The 26,743-nt window shown below is 44.9% G+C and overlaps 1 protein-coding gene across 1 annotated transcript in view; it reads left to right on the top strand.

Annotated features, from left to right (window-relative positions):
* Nucleotides 1-1,158: 1,158 nt before the first annotated feature.
* Nucleotides 1,159-26,743, top strand: part of fat4 (FAT atypical cadherin 4) — a 177,541-nt gene continuing 151,956 nt past the window's right edge. Inside the window, exon 1 of the mRNA XM_072435070.1 lies at nucleotides 1,159-6,267. Within this exon, the coding sequence (XP_072291171.1) occupies nucleotides 1,165-6,267 (5,103 nt within the window). The 5' untranslated portion in view covers nucleotides 1,159-1,164. The remainder of the gene's footprint in view (nucleotides 6,268-26,743) is intronic.

Consider the following 26,743-nt stretch of genomic DNA (forward strand, 5'->3'; position numbering starts at 1 on the left):
TAATTAATTTAATATATATATATAACATGTTTTTAACTTTAACTTTTTAACTGTTTTAAACAATATATGTATCACTATAGATAGGATTGTGACATTTAATTGTTATAATGAAAATACAAATACATATAATAACTGCATGCTTTGTAAGAATAGTAGCACCTCTTGTGTGGTTCATTCTCTTGCTGCAATAATCCTGCTCATAAAAGTTCCAATCTCTGTTTTAATGAAGATATATCTGCTTTACACACGCTCCTTCCTCCTCTCTTCTCCTCCTTCCTCTCCTCCCCCTCCTCTCTCCTCCTTCTCTCTCCTCCTTCTCTCTCCTCCTCCTCTCTCCTCCTTCTCTCTTCTTCCTCCTCCCTCCTCTCTCCTCCTCCTCTCTCCTCCTTCTCTCTTCTTCCTCCTCCCTCCTCTCTCCTCCTCCTCTCTCCTCCTTCTCTCTTCTTCCTCCTCCCTCCTCTCTCCTCCTCCTCTCTCCTCCTTCTCTCTTCTTCCTCCTCCCTCCTCTCTCCTCCTTCGCTCTCCTCCTCCCTCCTCTCTCCTCCCTCAGTCTTGTGTTTGGGTGTCCCTGTGTCCCCTGTGTCCCCGTGTCCCCCGTGTTTTGACCTCACATTAAAGCGCAGCGGCGTGAGGAGCGCTACCTGCATGATTGACGTGCGCGTTTCCCGTGTGTCCAGACGCACGTGGGCGCGTCACAGCGCGAGCTGGAGGCAGTGGGGGGCGGGCTCAGGCGCACAGCTGTCCAATGGGCTGAGGGATGGGAGGGAGCTCCACTAACTCCGGCTTTGTCCTAACTTACTGGGACTCTGAGCGCGATATGACCGCAGCCTCTGCACCGTTATTTACACGGGACGGGGCGCGTTCCGCTTCAGCCGCGCGCGCACCTCTCACACCGCGGGACGCACTTTCACGCAACTTTTTTCTGTTATTCCCGAGGAGCAGAGGACTTGACTTTTGTCTCGCGTTCAGAGGGATTTCTTACTCAGGACGTGAGACGCGCAGTTGGACTAACGTTTCTCCCGCGTCCTGAGAGGATAACTTCAACTTGTGGAGCACTTTTGGACACTTTGGACAACTTTCCCATTGACTTTTCCCTCGCGCGCACCGCGGGACACGATGCTGGGACACGGCATGGACAGTGCGTGAGACAGCATCCCGGTGACCATGGCGCGCGCAGGCAGCGGCTCCGGCCGGCTTCAGCTGGTCCTCCTCTTGTTGTGGACCCTCTCCCGGTTCTCAGCGTCCAGCCAGGTCCGCCAAGAGTTCCAGGTCCCGGAGGAGCAGCCCGCGGGGACGTACGTGGGGACGATCGAGACCCGGCCCAGCTTCACGTACCGCTTCAGTGAGAACCACCAACTCTTCGCCATCAACGGCTCCACGGGAGTGATTTACACGTCCGCGGTGATTGACAGGGAGATTTTACAGAGCGACGTCATCAACGTGGTGGTGCTGTCCAGCCAGCCCACGTACCCCACAGAGGTCAGAATCATAGTGCTGGATATAAATGACAACTCGCCCGTGTTTCCAGACGCGTCCATCGTGGTGTCATTCAAAGAGGACGCCAGCAGTGGGAGACAGGTCATCCTGGACACTGCCACCGACTCGGACATTGGAAGCAACGGCGTGGACCACACGACATACAGAATAGTGAAGGGCAATGACCAGAGGAGGTTCAGGCTGGATATTACTGTCAATCCCAGTGGAGAGGGGGCATTCTTGCACCTTGTTTCAACAGGAGGCTTGGACAGGGAGGTGACACCCTTTTATCAGCTCCTCGTTGAAGTGGAGGACAAGGGGGAGCCCAAAAAGTTTGGCTACCTGCAAGTGAATGTGACCATACAGGACATAAATGACAACCCGCCTGCTTTTGACCAGGAGCATTATGAGGCCAGTGTGTTTGAGGACGCAGCTGTGGGATCCAGTATTCTGCAGATCACAGCCACAGACCAGGATGAGGGGCTTAATGCGGAGATCAGGTACTATCTAGATGAGGGGACACCTTTTCAAATTGACCCTAAAGCGGGTATGATTGTGATCAAAGAGGGTTTAGATTTTGAAAGTAAACGTGAATACTCCCTGACCATCCATGCAGTGGACAGTGGCGTGCCCGCGCTGTCAGGCAGGACAGAAGCCACCATAAAACTCTTAGACGTTAATGATAATGACCCGGTGGTTAAGTTTCGCTACTTTCCCACTACTTCCAAGTTTGCCTCAGTGGATGAAAATGCACAGATTGGCACAGTTGTAGCGCTGCTGACTGTTTCAGATTCAGACTCCCCCAATGCCAATGGGAACATATCCGTCTCAATCTTAGGAGGGAACGAGCAGCGACACTTTGAAGTTCACACGTCTCCAGTGCCTAATCTGAGTCTGATCAAAGTGGCCAGTGTGTTAGACAGAGAGAGAATTTCCTCCTATAACTTGACTGTCTCAGTGTCAGACAATGGGAAGCCAATGGCCAGGTCCTCTTATGCCAGTCTAGTTATTTTTGTGAATGATATCAACGATCATCCCCCAATATTCCAGGAGGCAGAGTACAGAGTCGATATCAGTGAAGACATTCCAAAAGGCAGCTACATTAAAGGGGTCTCAGCAACAGATGGGGACTCCGGGCAGAATGCCAACCTGCGTTACTCCCTCGTGTCTGGAAATGCTTTGGGCTGGTTCTCCATCAGTGAAAACAGTGGTTTGGTTACCAGCGCTGCTCTGCTCGATAGGGAAATAGCATCTGAAATTGTGCTCAACATTAGTGCCAAAGACCAGGGGCTGCAGCCTAAGATCTCTTACACTAAACTGATAGTAAACATTACTGACGTGAATGACCAAGTGCCCACATTCACACTGAGCACGTATCACGTTTCTGTAGTGGAGCACGCTCCTGCTGGGACCGAGCTGCTGGTGCTATCTGCCTCAGATGACGACCTCGGAGCCAACGGCACGATCCGGTTCTCATTTGATGCCGAGACGCCGGCCAAAGTCCAGGAGTTGTTTCGCCTGGATGCCGTGTCGGGAAGATTAAGCACAGCCGGCGAGTTAGACAGGGAGGATCAGGCCTCCTACTTACTCCACATCCAGGCAGCAGACTCGGGCAGCCCCCCTCTGCACTCGGCTGGAAAAGTAAACATCACCCTTAGGGATATCAATGACAATAGGCCAGTCTTTTACCCAGTGCAGTATTTTGCTAATGTGAAGGAGAATGAGCCTTCTGGTTCTTATGTAACCACAGTTTCAGCCACAGACTCAGACTTAGGCCGGAATGGCACTGTTAAATATATCATTACTGCTGGAGACACGTCCAAATTCCGCATTAATAGCAACAGTGGGAAAATTAGCACACTTGTGCCTCTGGATAGGGAGGAGAAAACTGCTTACCAGCTGCAGGTATCAGCAACAGATGGTAATGGTCTGCGCTCACAAACCCAGGCTATAGTTACTGTGACCGTCATAGACACACAGGATAACCCTCCTATATTTAACCAGAAGGCATACAGTTTTGTCATGTTTGAGAATGTGGGCAGCGGGACCGTCATAGGAACAGTGGCAGCCACAACTGTTGATTTAAACACAAATATATCATATCTTATCACTTCTGGAGACCAAAGAGGACTTTTCACTGTCAACAGTGCAGGTCAGATTATAGCATCCAGTCAAATAGACAGAGAGGAGCAGGCTTTTTATCAGCTCAAAATAGTGGCCCGAGGTGGTGACATCACAGGAGAAGCTTTTGTTAATATTACTGTCAAAGACTTGAATGATAATGCACCTCACTTTATGCACGCTGTGGAACATGTGAGCGCTGTTGAAAACTGGAACACGGGTCATGTCATATTCCAGGCCAGAGCCTCAGATCCAGATGAAGGCCCTAATGGCATGGTGGTCTACAGCCTCAAACAAAACCCACGAGGCCTGTTCCATATTCATGAGAAGCACGGACTTATCACTCTGACTGGGCCGCTTGAGGTCACCACCAGTTCCTATGAGGTGGAGGTGATGGCTTCAGACATGGGGCTCCCACAGCTGACCTCTGGTCTGGTCTTAATAGTCAGTGTCTATGATGTCAACGATAACTCCCCAGTTTTTGACCAGCTCTCATATGAAGTCATTATTCTAGAATCAGAACCGGTTAATAGCCGTTTTTTCAAAGTGGAAGCTACAGATAAGGACTCTGGACTAAATGGTGAAATTGTGTACGACATCGCAGGTGGAAATACAAGAAACGTCTTTGGTATTTTTCCAGATGGACAATTGTACATCAAAGCAGAGCTGGACAGAGAGACACAAGACAGATATAATTTAGTGGTGGTGGCCTCAGACCGGGCTGTAGAACCGCTTAGCGCCACTGTCAATGTTAGCATCATTTTGGATGACGTCAACGACAACCGCCCCCTATTCAACAGCACTAATTACGTGTTTCATTTTGAAGAGGAGCAGAAGCGCGGGTCCTTGGTTGGCCAGGTTTTTGCAGAGGACAAAGACTTTGGCCCGAACAGCGAGATCAGATACACGTTCGAGACTCCGCAGCCAAACTTTGAACTCAACGCCATCACAGGAGAATTGACCAGCACTTTGCAGTTGGACCGCGAGACGCTCATGAGACAAAGAGGCGCCTCAGTCTTTAGCTTTGTGGTCGTCTCGTCAGACCAGGGTCTCCCCAAGCCCCTGCGAGACCAGGCCAAAGTGCAAGTTTACATACAAGACATCAACGATAACCCGCCCAAGTTCACCAAGGACATTTACCAGGCCTCCATTTCAGAGTCGGCACTGAATATGACACAGTTGCTGCGGGTGTCGGCGTCTGACGTGGATGAGAACAAAAACGGACTTGTTCATTATAACATCTCACTGGGGAATGAGGAGAGGCAATTTAAAATAGATGGCGGCACAGGGCAAGTTACTTTAATTGGAAAGTTGGACTATGAAACGACTTCAACTTATTCACTAAAAATTATTGCCGTTGACGCTGGCGAGGTTCCACTGTCTTCATCGTGTTTGCTTAGTATTAGCATTCTGGATGAAAATGACAATCCCCCCGCCTTCCCTAAATCCTCTCTGTCTGTGGATGTCTTGGAAAACATGAGGATAGGAGAGCTTGTGGCTTCTGTGACGGCTACCGATTCCGATTCAGGCCAAAATGCGGATATAACGTACACCATCACGGCTACAAACAACCATGGCACATTTAGCATTAGCCCAAATACTGGAAGCATATTTCTGGTTAAAAAACTGGACTTTGAAACACAGTCTTTTTACAAACTCAATATCACGGCAAAAGACAATGGCAAACCACCGCGCTCCTCCTCCATCCCGGTCGTCATCCACGTTCGCGATTTCAACGACAACCCGCCTGTTTTCACACCCGGCGACATATTCAAATCCATCTCAGAAAACCTCCCTGTGGCGTCCTCAGTCATAAACATCATAGCACATGACACGGATGCAGATATCAATGGTGAGCTTGAGTACTCGATTGTGCAACAGGTTCCAAGAGGAAACCACTTCAACATTGACGCCAGCACTGGACTCATTTTCACCAATACAGAAATTGACAGGGAGTTTTCCAATTTATTCGAGCTGACCATAAAAGCCACTGACCAAGCCTTTCCTGTTGAATTCCGCCGCTACGCCCTTAAAAATGTCACAATATGGGTGACGGATCAGAATGACAATATCCCGAAATTTGTGTCCCAGAATGCACTTGTTGCGGAGCCAAATATCGTCATTGGCTCAATCCTCACAACAGTGCTGGCATTTGACCCTGATGATGGAGAGAATGGTGAGGTGGAGTATGAATTGGTTGAAGGAGATTCCGACACGTTTATAATGGACAGGTACAGCGGAGACATACGGCTAGCTTCCCAGTTAGTACCATCCAGACTAATGTACACGCTAACGGTTGCCGCGACCGATCACGGCGCCGATCGCAAGACATCCCGAACCGAGCTCACGATCATTCTACAAGGCCTTGATGGACCAGTGTTCTCTCAGCCAAAGTACATCACCATTCTCAAGGAAGGCCAGCCACCGGGGACCAACGTCATCTCCCTGGACGCTTCAAGCCCAAGGGGATCCTCAACCAAAGTGGAGTATTTCATCGTGAACGTACGCAGCGGAGGGAAAGCGGTCGGGCGACTTTTTACCATCGGCCGGCGCACTGGAGTGATACAAACGGCTGCTGAGCTTGACCGGGAAAAAGGGTCAGATCTCTACCAGGTGGACGTGTACGCCATCGAGTCGGACGCCAACCAACCCCGAACACAACGCGCTGAGGTGAGTACGCTGCTAATTTACTCTCAACACTGTTGTATTCCAAGCCGGAGCTGTGGCTGATCTGTTTGGCAGCGGGAGGGCATGAACTCACACATTGGCATTTGCTGAAGACATTTGGACAGAGAAATGCAAAATGAGATCAAGATTTTTGAACGGGGGAAAAATGGGAGCCAGCGTGTCCAAGTCACACATAGCGCTAAGCCGCCCATAGCAATTGTCTGCTCGTTAATTAAATTTTGTTTTTCAAAGACGGTTCTGTGTTGTGTTAAATCATCATATGGTTTAGTACGGCCCTGTTCCCTCGCACGATAACTGTGTTCTGCTTTCCAAAACCGCTGGCCTCTACAAATCGTCTTCCTCCCCTTTTTATTCAAAAGTTGGAAACGGAACCAAGTGTCTGTGACAAGCTCTTATCCTCTTTTATGATTTTAATGACATAAGTGTTTGATAGGAACCACACAAATCAGGGAAAAGGACCTTTTATGGAAGGCATTGAGCCGAAATATCTCATTCACCGATTCTGTTTCACATTTAAGCCTACGTGTGCTCCCTCAATGTCTCATGTAGAGCAGCTAATGCAGTGCAGACGTGAACCATGAGCCAGTATTACATTTTAGGCTCTTTTAGCCCGGAGCTGTTTTAGCACTGAAGGTGGTCCTGAGGTACCACCATGAATTGCACCGCGGGCAATAAGTGACCATCCAAATTGCGTGACCTCCTAATACTTTGTGAAAAGATGTAATGGCAGTGAGGGTGAAATTTTATCTGGGTATTTAATTTGCATAATATTCATTTGGTTTTCAGCAAATTTCCTGCCAGAAATAGGTTAAGCCAGTGTAACATTAACCTTAAATTCAGTCTCAAATTACCCGCTTTTTCAAAGTCGCAAAACAGACATTAGAATTAACTTTTTATATAAAGTATTGGCACAAATTAGCTAAACGGTATTGTAGAGACTGTTAAAATCAATAATTAAAATCAATATAGTAATCGCGTATATTTGGAGAGAAACTGAGAAACTCGACAAAATGAATATGTCATCTGAAAGTTCACGGTTTTCTTTTGCCAAATTCAATTGTGCTGTTGCTTATTGTCACGGCCGATGCAATCACACGTCAAAACATATTCATATTCTATTTTAAACCACTTGAATTAAGTATCAGTTACCTTATTTGTTAAAATGTATAACAGCAATCACAATTTTGGACACAAATTCACAGTGTGTTGGAACAAATGAAGGTAAATTACGGGAATATCAGATGTCCACAGTGTACTTGCCTGAGGGAAGGATTTGGCCCTAACAAAAGAATACAATGTCTCTTTTCTCCGTTCCCAATCTTTAAACTCATCGGTTCCAAGCTTGACCTTTGTCACCTTAGGGCGAGATGACTTTACCACCTTTGCTCTGGCGGAGCATGTGATTTAAGAAGTAAAAGTCTGTCCTGGCAGCTTCCTCTGGTGCTGAAATGCTTGTGTAGGTTGGCCGTACCACATATTGTAAGTGAAGCTATTTTTGCAGGCAGTAGGTGCGCGTCAGAGTTCACTGCGGTACGATCGTGTAAACTTTCAGAAGTAGACTAATGTTTTTCCACGTCTCTGTTTATGCGCCAGATACACAGTAGCAACCGAGGGGATTATTTCCATCCCTTGGGCTGTGACCTGTTCACATTCTCCATTTCCCCGCTCTCCCCATTGATTGGACACATGACTTGTGGCTTGCATGTTTTTCTCCCGCACCGACTCATGTATGCACCATGTTTTGGAAATTGTCAAATAAAAAGAATCTGGCTGGACACGCGTTATCGACAGCGGTGATCTTAAACAAATCAGAGTCAAGCCGAGGAGACGGGAGAGAGAGGATTTTGCCTGACCTTCCAAGCATCCTTGAAAGCATCATTGTCAAGTACAGCAGATTAGAAGTGTCAGCGGAGGCGGCATGTGCACTTTCTCTTACTTCAGGGCCTCAACACCTTCACTAATGTAGCGTGCTGAGGAAAATATGTGCTGCTCATTTGCTGTAGCTGCTGGGGATGTTTGGAATGCTCTGGAAATGACACCGTTATTCTGAAATCCTGGTTTACCTTCCTGTGAAGAGTTCGTTGAAGGGCACGTTTCTGAAAAGACTTTTGTTGGCAGCAGATCGGGCCATTGTTGGTGAAGCCAGATTCAGTCCCTGCCGTTTGACAGGATGTTTTTCATTTGCTTCATCATATCCTGCATGTCAGAGCTGGAAGATGCACTGGAGATGTTCCTTTTCCAGATCCAGAACTCGGAGCAGGTGTGTGTCACGTCAGATCAGCATCGTCTGTTCTGTGTTTGACAAGTGGGTTATTGCTCTTCCAGAGAGAGCTGTTGTTTTAATGTTTTGGGTTCACATACTGCGTTCCATTGTTTCACAAGTTGTGTGGAATATTTTATAGATTGTTATGTTTTTGAAAATCAGACACAAATTGAAGAATTGATACTAAAATAATCACTTAATGTGCATATAACAGGTTTTTATGATTTACTCATTTTGACTTCATTTGGTGTATTTATACTTGTTGTACATATGAATTATAGTTTTGCATCGATCAAGAAGCAATTTGTGTATAAAAGTTGACAAATCTGTTGAAAATTGCACGAAGTGAGGTCACACCAGGTGATGTCATTCCATCTGAAGTTTATGCACACGTTACACAAAAGAAACAACTTTTGGATTCTCAAAACAATAATTCAACAGAATAAAGGTGTTCTCATTTATTTTTGATTTGTCAAAAACAATAAATACAAGAGTTTTGGCCCAGTGGTGGCTACAATTATTTACCACATGGTACATAAAGTGCTACTATTTTATGTTGAAATTGACTTTCTATTGTCCAAAAACAAAGTCCTGACATTTGAGCTCAGCATCCATCAGTCGCTCACGCACTGGGCTGAAGTGCCTTGCTTAAGAACAACTGTTTGTATTCGAGTCAAGACCAGATGAAGCATTAGAGGTTTGGTCAAATGTTATTAAAAGTGTTTCACATGAAATATACTATCATTTTCACTTCACTGTGCTCTGTCCTCCTTACAAACAAACAAACAAACAAACAAACAAACAAAGAAACATACAATGCTTTTCACACATTCCAAAAGAGGTTGAACTGCAGTGTTATAGTATTAGTCGCGCTCATGACAAAGCAGCACAAATCATGTTCTCACATGAAAGTTCCTCCTCCATGAGGCCGACCCCACTATTGTTTTCATAAAGTGATGAAGTGTTGTTTTCAGGAGACGAGTTCCACATCAGTCCTTCCTCCTCCTCTCTTCCTCCTCCTCTCTTCCTCCTCCTCTCTTTCCCCTCCTCACTTTCCCCTCCTCTCTTTCCCTCCTCTCTTTCCCTCCTCTCTTTCCATCCTCTCTTTCCCTCCTCTCTTTCCCTCCTCTCTTTCCCTCCTCTCTTTCCCCTCCTCTCTTTCCCTCCTCTCTTTCCCTCCTCTCTTTCCCCTCCTCTCTTTCCCTCCTCTCTTTCCCTCCTCTCTTTCCCTCCTCTCTTTCCCCTCCTCTCTTTCCCCTCCTCTCTTCCCCTCCTCTCTTTCCCCTCCTCTCTTTCCCCTCCTCTCTTCCCCTCCTCTCTTCCCCTCCTTTCTTTCCCTTCCTCTCTTTCCCTTCCTCTCTTTCCCTTCCTCTCTTTCCCTTCCTCTCTTTCCCCTCCTCTCTTTCCCCTCCTCTCTTTCCCTCCTCTCTTTCCCCTCCTCTCTTTCCCCTCCTCTCTTCCCCCTCCTCTCTTTCCCCTCCTCTCTTCCTCCTCCTCTCTTTCCCCTCCTCTCTTCCCCTCCTCTCTTCTTCCTCCTCTCTTTCCCCTCCTCTCTTCCTCCTCCTCTCTTTCCCCTCCTCTCTTCCTCCTCCTCTCTTTCCCTCCTCTGCACTATTGTTCCCTCTGGAAAGTCAACACACCCCGGAGTGTTCTACAGACCTTCCCTTTTGCTCACATTTAGACTGTTTTTGTTTTGTTTCAGTCTGTGCCCCTGTCGGCCCTGGCACATGTAGGGCAGGGTGCTACTGTAGGAACGTGTAAAGCTGACGGGTGCAGAGAGCGCTGTGGCAGAGGGTGGAGGAGATGTGACAGAGGGTGGAGGAGGTGTGGCAGAGGGTGGAGGGGATGTGGCAGAGGGTGGAGGAGATGTGACAGAGGGTGGAGGAGGTGTGGCAGAGGGTGGAGGAGGTGTGGCAGAGGGTGGAGGAGATGTGACAGAGGGTGGAGGAGGTGTGACAGAGGGTGGAGGAGGTGTGGCAGAGGGTGGAGGAGATGTGACAGAGGGTGGAGGAGGTGTGACAGAGGGTGGAGGAGGTGTGGCAGAGGGTGGAGGGGATGTGGCAGAGGGTGGAGAGGATGTGGCAGAGGGTGGAGGAGGTGTGGCAGAGGGTGGAGGAGATGTGGCAGAGGGTGGAGGAGAGGGTGGAGGGGATGTGGCAGAGGGTGGAGGAGATGTGGCAGAGGGTGGAGGAGGTGTGGCAGAGGGTGGAGGGGATGTGGCAGAGGGTGGAGGGGATGTGGCAGAGGGTGGAGGAGGTGTGGCAGAGGGTGGAGGGGATGTGGCAGAGGGTGGAGGAGGTGTGGCAGAGGGTGGAGGGGATGTGGCAGAGGGTGGAGGGGATGTGGCAGAGGGTGGAGGAGGTGTGGCAGAGGGTGGAGGGGATGTGGCAGAGGGTGGAGGAGGGTGGAGGGGATGTGGCAGAGGGTGGAGGAGGGTGGAGGGGATGTGGCACATTTATGGACAAAAGAGTGTTTACCGTATTTTCTGGACTATAAGTCGCACCAGCCAAAAAATACATAATAGAGAAGAAAAAAACATATACAAGTTACACTGGAGTATGACATGTGGTTGCAAGTGTGAAAACAACAAATAATATCACATATAAGTCGCTCAGAGTATAAGTATAAGTATAAGTCGCTCCCCGGCCAAAACTATGAAAAAAGGTGTGACTTATAGTCAGAAAAATACGGTACATCAAATACACAGTTTCCACGTCATTTTCATAGAATTACAGCTCAATTTCTGTCCATGTCCAGAGCAGTTAACAATTATTGATTTACTACATTAGTTGTAACTTGTTGCAGACGTAACGTGCTCTAGGGTTTAGGGTTTAGGGTTTAGGGTTAGGCTCTCTTGTCTTGTTTCTGGTCTGTGTTCCTTTTATTTTGAAGAAATAAAAGGAAAGACATGCGTTCTTGCAGTGAGCGGGTTCATCTCTCCTCAGTTCTGACCTGTAACTTGGCCTGATGACACATGGAGATAGTTATGTTAATGCCAAAATGTGGACCATTCCAGGCAATGCAATAATATCTCCATGAAACAAGCAGATAGTTACATAGTGTCCTTTTAATCTATTCACTGGCAACAAAACCCGTCTGCACAGTTACTAACGACTTAATTCTTACGTCATTTTGAATAGTACAAAAACCTTCTTAAAATTTGAATAAAAAACATTCCAGTAAAGTGCGTAAAGTAGACGCATAATTGTGTCAAATCAAAAGACAATGATACAAATCCACTTCTAGACAGCAATGGTCCCACAGTCCTCCCACAGTCTCTTGTGTCCGCTCATTCATCCTAAATCCCCTGAGAACCCAAAACTTGGCAGTAAAATCACTTCTCTGACTTTTAATGCAATACCTCTCCAACGTAATATTGTCTGATATTAAAGATGTCCATAATTGTAATGTTGGAGGCTCAATACTTTCCCATTTGGTCATTGTAGCCGCTTGGGTTCACACAAATATAAAATGTACAGTATTCTTGTGCACATGTTCAGGTATGAGGCCTTGTAGACATGATGATTTGACTATAATCTCGTCACACTCCCACAGTCGTTAAAGGGAAAAACATATTCCTCTCCCTAATCACATTGTCTATATATATATATATCCTTAGTTGTGTGATTGCTCCTCCATTACAGCGACACACACAAAGAAAGTTACAGCTCTCAGTCCCTTCACAATCAGCTCCACCTGAACACAACATCGTCCATGTAAAATAACCTTTGATTGCTCCTGGAAAGACCATCAAAGACACGCTGTTTTCAATAATGCACCATGGAAAACACTAGCTATTCTCATGCCGTCATTCTTCACATACTGCACACTTACACACACGTACTTATACACGTACTGTACTTCGTTCTCTTGCATTATTGTGACATCGTAGACAGTTGCAAAGCCCTCGGATCGAGCCAAAAGCAGGTGAGGAGCAGGGCATCCCGTCTTCGGCCTGAGCTTTGGGACAGTCGGGGAATGCAGCTGTCGAGAGCAGATAGAGCAAATGCACGTTGATCTCCGTTGCTATGGATAATTTAGGCTGCATTACATTTGCATCTCCCGTGTGTCTCCGGGAATAATATATGTTTTCCTGTCTGATTTGTAAATCTATCTGGCGACCGGCTTCAAAGTTTCCCGCGGTCTCTGGTTCATTCCGTCTCTTCTAATTCCATGTTTGTGCTGATGCGGAGCCTGTGAGACTCCGGGGGAAACGTGATGAGGGCGTCGGAGGCGGCGTGGAGGTTGTCGGGGAGATAGAAGATGTGTGAAATTGAAACCCGTCAGGTCAGGACGCGGCAGGAGAAGGGCACGTGGAAGCGGGCGACCTGGGACAGAAACGACTTTCCAGGTGCGAGAACAAGAAATGAGTTTGTGGTAGAACTCGTCGTTTAGCTTTTCTGTCAGTTTGTGTCTCAGGTTTAAGGATTTCTTCTGCTCTTTCTGTGTTTTCTTGTCGAATGCAGCTGAAAAATGCCGAGCTACGACTCTAAAATACAGGTCTGACTATGAGAAATTTGAAAACTATTAAAACGCAGTGGTGGAAGAAGTACTCCATTTTGTTATTTAAGTAAAAGTACAGGGAGTAAAAGTAAAACGTATTGCATAAAAAAAATAAAGTAAGTAAAGTAAAACTTATTCAGCCAGATTTCGGGAACTGTTAAAGTCGCTTAAAAACTTAAACCTAAAAAATGCAGTTCAGTGCAGTGCAGTGCAGTGCAGTGCAGTGCAGTGCAGTGCAGTGCAGTACAGTACAGTACAGTGCAGTGCAGTGCAGTGCAGTGCAGTGCAGTGCAGTGCAGTGCAGTGCAGTACAGTACAGTACAGTACAGTACAGTACAGTACAGTACAGTGCAGTGCAGTGCAGTGCAGTGCAGTGCAGTAAAAGGTGCAGTACAGTACAGTAACAGTACAGTACAGTACAGTACAGTACAGTACAGTACAGTACAGTACAGTACAGTACAGTACAGTACAGTACAGTGCAGTGCAGTGCAGTGCAGTAAAAGGTGCAGTACAGTACAGTACAGTACAGTACAGTACAGTACAGTACAGTACAGTACAGTGCAGTGCAGTGCAGTGCAGTGCAGTGCAGTGCAGTAAAAGGTGCAGTACAGTACAGTAACAGTACAGTAACAGGTGCAGTACACTAACAGGTGCAGTACAGTACAGTACAGTGCAGTGCAGTACAGTACCGTGCAGTAAAAGGTGCAGTACAGTAACAGGTGCAGTACAGTACAGTGCAATACAGTACAGTACAGTACAGTACAGTTACAGTATGTGTCCATCAAAGTGATCAAATAATAATTGTGCTATTTCAGCAGATCTAAAATCTAAAGATAAAGTACTTTTACTTTTCTGTCCAGTTCAAAATGGGAGTAGAAAGAACGGACACCTGCTCTCAAATGTAGTAAAGTAAAAGTAAAAAGTACTCAACTGAAGTACAGTACAGATACCATCATTTAAGTTCAGTACTTTTACTTCTTTGTTATATTCCACCACTTCTAAAAGGTGAAGAGCTAATGAACCTAATTGGACTGATACTGTAGCTCTGTTCTTTCAGTTTAAATACTGTTAGACAGTAGTGCACTTAGTGGTAGAGAATGTTCTGGTCAGAGTCGCTGGAGACTGTATTGGTGGTAATTGGAGCAGCAGGATAAACAGAGCCAGACCATCTTTCTGCGACGTGCTGGCCACTTTACCACTGTGCCACTTTACATTCACATCATATTTATCTATAGAATATACTCACAGTGTGAACACTATAGCGGCATGTTGCATTGTACTGCAGACTACATTCTTTACTGTCCAAGGAATATTCATGTGCGGTCACTCTATAGCTACTTTTAGATATTTACTTAGTCTGCGGCAGTTTCAGTGAAAGAAAAGTCTGAGAAGAGCCAAGAGCCATCACAGGGTTTGAACTGACCGGAAGATATCTACAGAAAGTATGAATTAAGTACTACTACAACCTCTACTACTTCTACGACTTCATTTGCATTTCAGCTTGTGGTGATTTAAGTTTATGTCCATTTCAAAGTGATAAAATGTCTAATCCGCTGCAGCCACATGGTTTATAAATTATGTATTACAATTAAAAGTGGGATTTATATTGAAATATGTATTATATCGCAGTTGTTGTTGATATGTGTTATGGACCATTTTAAATTACTTCCTAATACTCCCTAGCTAAGCAGGTCTTAACAAAGTGTAAAATTAGAATGAAGTGTATTGTATATATTAAAGGTTATTAAAAATAACCTCAAAAAAGAGCTGATTAATATGAAATGAACAAAAACATCAAGTATAAAGTGACGTTTCTGCACTTTTGTTGGTCATTTTATGTTCCATTCCTGTTTTGTGTGAAAATTGAGCCTTAACAAGACACTTTTTTTACACTTTCCTGATGCATTGTGAAAATATCGTCTGAATATCGCTCTAAAGATGTAGTGGAAAAAAGTTACGTATAATTTTTTGTCAATATCGCACAATTATTCCCGATTATTGAGAACAAACAACAGTGAAATATTACATTTTATTTCTATTACGAAATGTTACTTTCTGAAAGACAAAATAAAGTTAATTATGACAAAAACTGCCAGATAAAAAAAGTTATTTACATTTACCGTAGGTCTATTTTTTGGACAATGAATTGAACAAAAAATACTTAATTTTGCTTCTTAAATTGTCAAGGTTATTACTTTTTTGTCCTGATGAAAATACTGTTACCTGGACAATCACGATTATCGATTAATCGAATAATCGTGACATCCTTAGTCTTTTATTGACTCTCTTATCACCAAAATTCTCAATGTGCAATACTCAAGACTATTGCAGGACATTTTCTCAACGATCATATCAAAAAGCTCCAACAAAGTTACATTTACATCCCACTCAGGCTTACCTTTATTACCTTTAGCACTTTCAATACTTTTTTCCAAGAGCTGGTCCTTTAATGTTAAAAAATACCTCCAAGTGCCTCGTAAGTCACGGCCTGATTGACGTTTCGGTCAGTCGCGCACGCACAGTCCAAACAGCTGTAATTCTTGCCGTAATGTGTCCGGACATGGCTGTAGAAGAGGTGACCGCAGAGGTGACCGCAGAGATGACCGCAGAGGTGAGGCTGCGGTGGGGACGCACTAGGTGGTCGTTCTGGGCCAGAGGAGCAGGAGGAGGAGGATGTGGTGAGGAGGCGGCGTTGTCTTGTCCGTCTGCATTTTACGAGACAATCGCCTTTAAACAAAGATAAACGTGCTCATCCGAACGTGCACGGAACCGAGTCGTGCCAGGAACATTCACTATAATCTCCTCTGCAATGGAAAGAGTCGAAACACGTCACAGTTTTATACCGTATTATGATTTTGTTGTGTCAGATATGACCTGTTTGGTGTTAAAATGAACTTTAATGGAGTTTTGATGTTGAAATTGGTTTGTAATAGTGGAGTTAAATGTAAGTCCATTTGTTAACTGGCCTTTCTGTGCCATCCCATCAACATTGAATACAAACTTAGTTATTCAGGGACCTTTTCAGTCCGTACAGGGAGATAAACTACTACAAATAGATGCAAACCAATGAGAAACCTGATTCTCGCGTTGCAAAGTACGATTAAACTACAACATTTAGTCTCAAACGTGCTCTGGAGTTGAATAGGTTCATGAAGTACCTCCAAATGTCGCAAATGAATAACATGTAGTACTTAGTAAGAATTCAAAAGTTATGGGGATCAAACAAACAGCTTAGAATAATGCTTTGGGATCAGGCTGTGGATGATTCTAGATCATTTGAGTGAAAACAATGCCGTTCTTGGGTCGTTCTGTTCTAATGGGGTTTGTACGTTGGCTAATTCAGGATTTCAGAAAATATGTTAAGCACTTTTAAATCTGAAGTATAAGGCAAAAATGTAACAGGGTCTCGGATTTCACCTTGTTTGGCTTCTTTTCCCATGTGGAGCGGCTCTGGTGCTGCTCATGGTGCACATTTGTCAGACAGACGGTCCAGAGGTCATGGAAAGGGTCATATTGTTCTGCCGTGACATGGTTTATAAAGTTAAGCCGTGCGCTGAACTGCAAATGAAAGAGAAAGACCAAGTTTATCTGGCAAACAGCCACGGAGACGGATAAGTCCCACAATGCATCGGTCAAAGCACATTATAGAAAGATTCGGGAGAGTCATGAGTTCACAGCAGTGGTAAAGCTGCACTATGTAACTTTTCTGCTCGTCTCCATGGAGCTCTTATAGTTTATAGAATGTTCCAAAGTATGGTATTAAACCATCCATCTTGTGTGTTCAATTACAGCTGCTTTCATTGCTAGAAGTACATTTCGGGCTCCATGGAGACGAGAGGGCGGGGCAAAGTTTCACCTTGAAGTAAAAATCGATCAGTGTTTTCTTTTTTTTTAATGGCCAATTCTGAGGTTAATATTTTAGAACCCAATACGGCTGATGGCCAAGAAGCTCTGCTGATATTTTTTGGGCAAACAGGGCAGATTTTCATAATTTCCACAAAAAACATATTCTACAAACTACAACAAATGGAGTTATTGTGTATACAGTGCAATGCTAATGACATTTATAAAGATAATAAAGAAAAATAATATCAATAGTAATGAGTTTTAGACATCGACATCCCTATTTTACTTCTAACCTATAATAATGCAGCAGTGAAATTGCTTTTTGTGCAATAAGCTCCTTGCTCAGTACTGTTAAAATAAAGCTTTTTGTCTTTCCAGTTCGTCAGAGTCATTTACTGGAGAGTTAAGGTCAATGGCTGAGTATAGCAGTGTAAATATCTGCCCGATATATCAGCCAACAGATGTATTGATCTAACTCTACTTCAGTTCCATGGATTCATAAACAGCAGATCTTTAGAACACAATACGTTCAATTGGGACGGATCAAATATTGTTTCCTTAAATCATATGAATAAAAACATCATCTTTGTTCCCGCTCACCTCTGCTGCATGAATCCACAAACTGCAGCGTTGTGTTTAGTGCAGATCTGACCACTGAACCGTTATTGTGCACGTCCATTCTTCTACAGCAGCTACAGCCCTAATTTCCTGGAACTAAAGTCAGGGGCCCACCCAGCGTCGAGCCTGGAGCCCAATCTGGTGGACCAGTCTGAGGTTTCTTTGGAATTATTGTATATTGTGTAAGATCTAGTAAAAGTCCACCAAATCGCTCTTCAATTTCTGCGGTTTGCTTCTGGGTCATTCCATCTCCCGTTCTGTTGTGTTTTGTGGCATAGTGAATTGTCCCCGTGCGGTGGCCCCGCCCTGTTGCTTCCCCTAAACCGGTTCAAACACAAATTATTTACACACACTATTCTTGACCTCGGTTCGCCGCTAAACGCTGTTTGTTCGGGACAACGGACAAGTGTATTAAAAGAGAACGATCGGGCCGGCGGACTGTCTCCTGCCCCGCGTAAATGCAGCGCTCGACCTTTGCTTAGAATAATAAATGAATGCGGCGGGAGCGTCCAATGCTCTGTGGAGTTTTGCATCAGCGGGTTTATTTTCACATGGCAGATGCATTTCTCTTGATCGGTGACGTTGATTGTCACGGCTCATTTGGGAAGAGGTCATTGGCCCGTCTAAAGCACACACACCAAACGTCCAACTGGTGCTGAGCGTCTCCACTGACACTGATTTTCTTTTATTAATGCTGCAAGATTTATCGCTATTGAAGTGAAATCAGACTCATGATCGGGCAAAATCTCAAAAGCAGCAATTTTTGAAAATATCATCATTTCTTTCACAAACAACAAAATGTCCTGTGTTTTTCTGCTGTTTAGATCCAAACAAACATCTTAAATATGTGCGGTTCTTTGTATTAGTTTGTCAGTTCATATTTCAGTGTTTTTTGTAAATTCTCCAGGACGTGTTTTTGAACAGAAAACAGTTATTGAAACGTGAATCCATTTATAATTGCCATAGCGTTACTAAATTGTGCATTTGATTGAGTTTCCGTTTGTTGTTTGTGATTCAGAGCTGGTTTAAATGTAAATTGTGGGCAATGACATGAGTACAATCTGTGATATATGCAATAGTGTACTTCATGCACACACCTGATGCATGAATGTCAGTGTGAAGTCTGGTCGTATTAGACACAGGCATCGAGTGTGATTAAAGCAGGCATGTCCAAACTAGGGCCCGGGGGCCAAATGCGGCCCTCAGACCAATTTTTGTTGGCCCTCCAGCTTCCTGCTATGTCGGCCCAAACAACAAAAACTAGTACTTTTTACTGTGAAATTGGGAAAATTCAGGCATATGGATGTTATACCAACCTAATATTAATGTTCTAGGTCTAATTCAAGGTGTGGAGGCTCATTGCAATTACGTCAAATGCAAAATTTCGAATGATTCACTTTGTCATTCAACAAATTCAACATTGTCAAGTTTTTTGTGGCCCTCTGCCCCGTTTAAGTGTCAAAATGCGGCCCTTGGTGAAAAATGTTTGGACACCCCTGGATTAAAGACTTTGTGAATACTGCGTTGAGTAGGGCTGGTATTTCCTAGTACTTCACGACACAATACCTTCCCCGATACAAGGTCCACAATACGATATGAAACCCGATACACGGAACTTGATACAATATGTGTTTCATGGATGTTCCTTAAAACCAGTGTTAAAAGTTTACTAAAATGTTTGGATTAAGTAGATAACAAAATTACAATTAGTGTTAGAATGTCATGTTCACGATGCCCTCAGTAGTCAGAATACAACTGTTTTTCCAGCTCCTCAGCCTTGATGCAGCTGTAGGTTCAGAAGTGTAGAACTTGGCATTTCTAATGACTTCATGTTGTTTAAAAGTATTGCGATATACATCTCTGTATTGCTACACGTTTTGTCAAGAAGTCCGTCACGATATATAACGATATTATCGATATATTGAGCTCAGCCCTAGTGAATACGGCTTTGAGTGGGGGTGGGCATAAGGCAAAAATAAGAAAACAAGGAATTTAGTCTTACAAAGAATAATACACACATTTAATCATTCAATTTAATAGTCAGATTTCTTCTTCTAAACATTGCTCCAAACCACATGCATGAGTATTGATCTGCTGATCACTGACAATTAGAAATAACTAAACCTCAGTCTTTATTAAAACTGCACTGCCCCATTATCGTTAGGCAAGTAGTCAACCTCAAGCTTATTATTCTGATATTATTATTATTCACAATGCTCTAAAACGCTCTTGCCAAACTAAAACACAAAGAAGACCATTTCCTCCCGTTCCGTGTGCGCTCACACGTTAGACAACATGTCCTGATGCAACGCTCTAACTTCACGTATGTCCCAAGAAACATTTACAAGAAGCTTTCTCTTGTGAATTGCACAGTTTAAAAATAGCCACTCTTACTCCATTTTTAACAGCAAAGCAGTAATCTCCGGCCTCTTATGTTTCAAGCGTAACCTTCCCCAACCCTGGTCGTCAGGTTTAGCTGTGATTTAGACCCTCCTTTCTCTAAGTAAGTACTACATGTGGATATAAATCTGGGCTTGTGTACTGGCTGAGGCTCGGATTTCTTCATGGCTTCTCTGTGCAGCGCTCCAACTATGGGGAAGATAAAATATGCCCGTCTCTGTCCAGAGTTCGAAGGAAAAAGAAAATGTTCCACTTCTTTGACTTGCAGGGAGTTGGGGAGAATGAGTTAGCGGAGGGTTGACTTTGGCACGTATTCTCTGTGGTAATAATGGATCCCAGAATGATTTGTTCTGCCACGTGACTTTCCAGGCTCCGAAGCATCAACAAACCTTCAGACACATGGTGGATTCCACACAGCTCAGGTCTATTGTTCTCTGTGCTTTACTATGGGACGTCTCCTACTCAAATTCACTTTGGAATTTCTATAAGATGCATGAATAACCCCCCATAATATCCATCAGTGGTTTTGACATGACATGGTCAACAGTTCTCAATGTGGAGGATGTTTTAGGAAAGATAAACCAGTTACATAAATGTCCTGTTTTGGTAAGACAAACTTTGCACACTTATACATTTTTGGCAAGGTTTTATCATATAAAAATATAGATACAAATTATGTAGCCTTTATATTTATCCCAGTTTTGTTTTATTATATTTTATTTGGACATATTTTAAACAAATAAAACATTTTTAATATTAAATTCCTTAACTTAAACAAGACAGTATTTTCAATCATTGCTTTCAACACAGAAAACATACAATTTCTATATTTACATAAATTGCACAGACATCATTTGTGGTATTAATTCCTGTGTTAGTTTTGCTGTGGACCTGGTTCTGTTCAAGTCTAGCCTTTGTTCAGTGTTTGGGTTGAGTTTTGGAGTTTAAGTTTAGTCCTACTTTAGTCCCAATTTTGATGAGCTAAATGTAGAGTGAACACATCCTAAAAAGATCTTTAATGTCCTAAAAACACGGTAACTCAGCAAATGCTTGACAACGGGAACAAACGCATTAAACCCATGTACCACCAACAAGCACGGATGTATTAATATTTCCATTCTAGGTATTATACAATGCAGACTTTCCCTTTTGAAACTAGTTTTAAACATTTTAAAGCTGCATTGAACACCATGAGAATTGGCCGCTCTGGGAAAACGTTTGCGTCCCTGTTGTTTGGCCGTTCCGTCCTGCACTTTCGCACCCGTCTCCCCTTCTCTCGGCGCCGTACATCAAGTGCACCTCAGTAGTGACATGTTGCGCCCTCCCCTCCTCCGCCGATGCTCCGGCCTCATGGGACATCAAACGAGTGGAACATTTCTGCAGCGTCCGCACTTCCACGCACCTCTCCTCCCCAGCGCTGCCTGCGGTTTCCACTCGCGACCCCGAAGCAGGAAGGCCTATCTCTCCACTGCCCGGGCGGATAATTTAGGAGCTGGAAGGGGAAATGTAAGGAGGGGGAGTAAAGGGGAGGGGACATGGAGGAGGAGGGTTGTATAGTATGAGCAAAAAGTTGTGTGATCATGTTATATATAATTTTCAAATACTTTTATGAATCTGTCAACGTGCTTCCAAGCTATAAAAAGGATTAAAGCGAGCCTAAATGACTAAATACGGATACAAGCAGGAGGTTGATGTGGGTGGTCGGTTCAAATGCTCTTTAGCAGGACACAGTTATGTAGCAGACACTGGAAGGACCTCGACCTGTACCTGACTTTTATTCCTCTTACTTCAGGAAAAATGCCTTTTATTCCATACAGTTCATTGTAAAGATGGGACTGAATGTTATTTCTCCTTCATTTAAAAGACATTTGATGTGAAACTACCAGAAACAGAGAGTTCCATCCAACAATCAGAGACGTGTTGGATGAGAACCATTTGGACACAGGTTGTTTCAGCACATCAGAATAAGAGACGGGGCTAAGTGAGCGGAGCTAACACGGCTGAACAATTTGGCAAAACATCTAATTGTGATTTTTTTGGACAAACAATTTATCTGCAATTAGATTTGTGTTTGGTTTTAATTGTTGGATTATGTTCAAAGTTCACATTTTTACCGCGTTCAGGAGCTTTAACATTAGAGAGAAGACTGAAAAATGTACTGCAAGAATATGTTTGTAGAGCTCCAAACTACAGAGTTAGCAGCTTGTATACAATAACAGGAAATCTTGTTAAGGATTTAAATCATTGCGGTCCATGCGATTTGCTAATTGCGACCATTTAAATTTCGATTCGATTGCGTTAACACCTTGCGGCCCTGGTAAGCTAACTCTTGAGAACCGTCCCTGTAATCCCCAGACTGTACCTGCTTCACCGATCGCATGCTAACCATTCATTTTGTCAATGACGTAATGACGTTCGCTTCTTGCAGTAGAAAAAAAGCCCACGAGCCGCTGCTGATTTGCATCTGTTTCCAATCGCGCGTTGAAATATGTCTGCTTTCACATTGTCCCTGCTTGACTTTTCCAGCACTCAATTCCTGTGCTAGCTGTAAGATTTTTGGTTGTGTTGGTCGTAATTTTGCTTGGGCTCTTCCTTTTGACAGTTTGTTGGCCCTGACGCTGGACCTTAAGCGCTGACCTGTCCAGTGAGCAGTAAAGGGCGCTCGCAGAAGTTGTTGTCGTTTTTTATTGTTTTTGCAAATGTAGTGTAAGGTTATAGAGCTTTTTCTTTTTTTTCCATTTGGAGGTCTTGGAATTGACCAAATGTTTGTGACATTGACAAGTTTAGCATTTTTCTTGGGCGATGTAAAGATCAGAACTTAAATGACAGGGAAAAAATGCATTTCTTCTCTTAATCGTCTCTTATTTGCAGTTGTTTAAAGACTGTGAGATGCATTATGCCCCTCCAAATTATAGCAATTCATTTTCTACTGAACAACAATGGTTTGACACGTCCATGCAGCGTGGCTAACTGTACAACGGAAGCTTTTGACACCTTGGTCCTAAAAAACGCAAACAACTAAACCAAAAAACAACACAAGCTTTTTATGCTTTGCTAAAAACTGTGGCGCTAGGCTAATTTAAAGGTAATATGTTGCGTTCCGATGACCAATTTTGACCAATATCTAGATGCACATACATTGGTAAAAAGCTTGAATTGTCTTCTATAACAGGTGCTTTCTACCAGATCTTTTCGCGCACCCAAATCTCGACACCTTACAAATTCCCCCTGCACACACTTTCCCTGTTAAATTACCCATGCACATCATCTTCCCGGGGGACATTTTGCAGAATGTTGTGGTTGTTTGAGCACGTAGTCGGGCGGAACGTCTCGGGAAAATCGTTTGCGGTCAACGAGACAATAACGGCTCAGGTTTTGAAGCATCAACATTATGTCACTTGACAAGATTCTGGGGATTTCTGTCGACTCCTTGCACTTCCTCTGCCATCGTCTCTAAACATCTTGGCCTTTTTAATACGTCGGAGTGTAAAAGTCGGTGTTGCGTTTTGTTTGGTGCGTTGGTGCCCATGGTAACCACCCAAAAAAAGACTCACTTTCCAGATAGCATGCTGTGTTTACATGGATCCAGTACAAGTGATTTGAAAGCTGAAAGAGCTGCTGGCTTGGGGTTGTTGGCCATTTTGGTGGAGTGCGCAGCCGTCCTCACTCCAGTTGTGCCGCTTTAATTGGAAACATCTGGTGAAGGTTTGGGGCAAAACTTGTGGGTCCAGGCAACGTGACTGGAGTGTGTGCTAACAATAGGACGTCTGGTGAAAGAAGGCTATGGCCTGCATAGATCTGTACTTGCAGTATAGCGCTTAATGGGGCAATGTGTGCATTTATTTGGTGGATATTGAATACTGGTTGCTACGACTCACCCAAATCTCTCTCTGTTTTCTTTTTCGGGGGGGGATTTGTCTGAGATTTGGACTAGCTTTAAGTAAAGTAAACACATGTTGAGCATTGAATTCATGTTAAAGGCACAATATGTAACTATTTAGCCAAAAAGAAAAGACAAAAACAACAGCATGCTTCACTTTGGGTGTTTTTTTATTCCATTGAATTTGTATAAAAAACTGTGACCGTATAATGAGCGGGCTTGCATTTCCACAAACCCTATTTGTACTTTGCTTCCTCCTGCTGTTTCCATGGAAATGTTCCTTTAGCTATAATATTCCACATTATGGCATTAAATGTATCTATCTGCACGGAGAATGTGAAAGTATAGTTTTAACTTTCTATTTCCATGGAATGATGTGTGACACCTCCAGACAGTTTCATGCTGGGCCTTTAACTTTATCCTCTATTATGATTAGTATTGTTTTTATTTGGTCGGGACAGCACGGGACACATTCATGAACACGTTGGGTTATTGCCGGACTGTAACTTGTTACATGTTTCTAGCGACATGATACTGATCCTCACTAGTCCATCCGGGCAAAGCTAAATAAAGTTGCAACTTTTAAACTGACTTTACAAACAGACTTATACCAGGAAGTAAATCCAGGTCCAATGTGGCACAGTTCTTATAACCACAGAGATGCCTTCAAACGAGACACAAAGGAGACATATTCTGGTTTACATGAATCTAAAAGTCGATCTGAACATTTCTCTCAGTCTGAAGGTTTGGGGCCCCCCTCGCTCCAGCTGAGGTTTGGGGCCCCCCTCGCTCCAGCTCCTCGTGGGGCTGTGTAATATAAATCGTGGTTTGGGGCAGCGGTTTCTCAATGTTTTTTCTTCAAACATTGTCCTCTTTAGCATTGTTCACGTGCAGATCTTCTGGCTCAAGCTTCACTTCTCAAATGCCTTTAGCCTTCCACAAGTCTATTTACTTTCTTTACACAATCTTGGCATTCTTTTGTCATTTTTCTGCACTTACCCTCGCTTGGCGTCTGGGGTGCCGACACGCTTTTAGCCAGCAGAAAGAAAGTACGTGAATCATCCATGAGGTTTGGTGTAAACTTGGCCAGCCTGCGTTTGACGGACAGTTCATAATGAAAACTCCCCCTTTAGACGTGTTCTGCCGGTGTTACATGTGAAGTGATCAAACTTCACGTTAACTTTCCATCTTGGGCTGCTCCTGGTCCGAACGCTGCACGTGCAGAGCTGTGGGGGTGCAGAGCTGTGGGGGGTGCAGAGCTGTGGGGGTGCACGGCTGTGGGGGTGCAGAGCTGTGGGGGTGCAGGGCTGTGGGGGTGCAGGGCTGTGGGGGTGCAGGGCTGTGGGGGTGCAGGGCTGTGGAGGTGCAGGGCTGTGGGGGTGCAGGGGTGCAGAGCTGTGGGGGTGTAGGGCTGTGGAGGTGCAGGGCTGTGGGGGTGCAGGGGTGCAGAGCTGTGGGGGTGCAGGGCTGTGGGATGGGTGCAGGGCTGTGGGGGTGCAGGGCTGTGGGGGTACAGGGCTGTGGGGGTGCAGGGCTGTGGGGGTGCAGGGCTGTGGGATGGGTGCAGGGCTGTGGGGGTGCAGGGCTGTGGGATGGGTGCAGGGCTGTGGGGGTGCAGGGTTGTGGGGGTGCAGGGCTGTGGGATGGGTGCAGGGCTGTGGGGGTGCAGGGCTGTGGGATGGGTGCAGGGCTGTGGGATGGGTGCAGGGCTGTGGGGGTGCAGGGCTGTGGGATGGGTGCAGGGCTGTGGGGGTGCAGGGTTGTGGGGGTGCAGGGCTGTGGGATGGGTGCAGGGCTGTGGGGGTGCAGGGTTGTGGGGGTGCAGGGCTGTGGGATGGGTGCAGGGCTGTGGGATGGGTGCAGGGCTGTGGGGGTGCAGGGTTGTGGGGGTGCAGGGCTGTGGGATGGGTGCAGGGCTGTGGGGGTGCAGGGTTGTGGGGGTGCAGGGCTGTGGGATGGGTGCAGGGCTGTGGGGGTGCAGGGTTGTGGGGGTGCAGGGCTGTGGGATGGGTGCAGGGCTGTGGGATGGGTGCAGGGCTGTGTTTTGGGTGCACGACAACAAAACTTATGAAACTCAATTTGATGCACAACATGTCATTGCTAAAAGAGGTTCTTAGAGAAGTGGGAGAAATGCTGGTTTGAAAAAGACATTAGGACATTAAATGGAGGTCGCTGGTGTTGAGTGATTGTTGGAGAAGCTTTTGAAGTACTTTTATAATATAAAAGTGTTCAATGTTTTGTTGTTTGTGTTGCACTGAATCACCTGTGAATTCTGTTTATCGACAAATGGCAATAAACCCTGTTCTGATTCTGAATCTTTGATGCTACTTAGGGCCTTTTGTAATCCAAGTATTTCCATTTTAATATAGTTACTTCTAATTCTGATTCAAGTCCAGTTCAAGTCCTGACACTACATCAATAAAACAACACTCCTCTTGACTCTTTAGTGAATTCACACTTTCAGAATCTGCGAATAACTCAAAATGTCTCCGGGTAAACTTGTGACTGGTTTAACCACGGTCAGTCACATATAAGGTTCTGTCACAGTTTGGTTGGTCGCTAACCAGTGACAGTGCTGGGTTAGGGCTGTGCTAGGTTAGGGCTGTGCTAGGTTAGGGCAGTGCTGGGTTAGGGCTGTGCTAGGTTAGGGCTGTGCTAGGTTAGGGCAGTGCTGGGTTAGGGCTGTGCTAGGTTAGGGCTGTGCTAGGTTAGGGCAGTGCTGGGTTAGGGCTGTGCTAGGTTAGGGCAGTGCTGGGTTAGGGCAGTGCTGGGTTAGGGCTGTGCTAGGTTAGGGCAGTGCTGGATTAGGGCAGTGCTGGGTTAGGGCTGTGCTAGGTTAGGGCTGTGCTAGGTTAGGGCAGTGCTGGGTTAGGGCTTTGCTAGGTTAGGGCAGTGCTGGGTTAGGGCAGTGCTAGGTTAGGGCTGTGCTAGGTTAGGGCTGTGCTAGG

This window comes from Eucyclogobius newberryi, unplaced genomic scaffold, assembly GCF_026437365.1.
Source record: "Eucyclogobius newberryi isolate DKJ021-1_F unplaced genomic scaffold, fEucNew1.0.hap1 SCAF_11, whole genome shotgun sequence".
Classification (NCBI taxonomy): domain Eukaryota; kingdom Metazoa; phylum Chordata; class Actinopteri; order Gobiiformes; family Gobiidae; genus Eucyclogobius; species Eucyclogobius newberryi.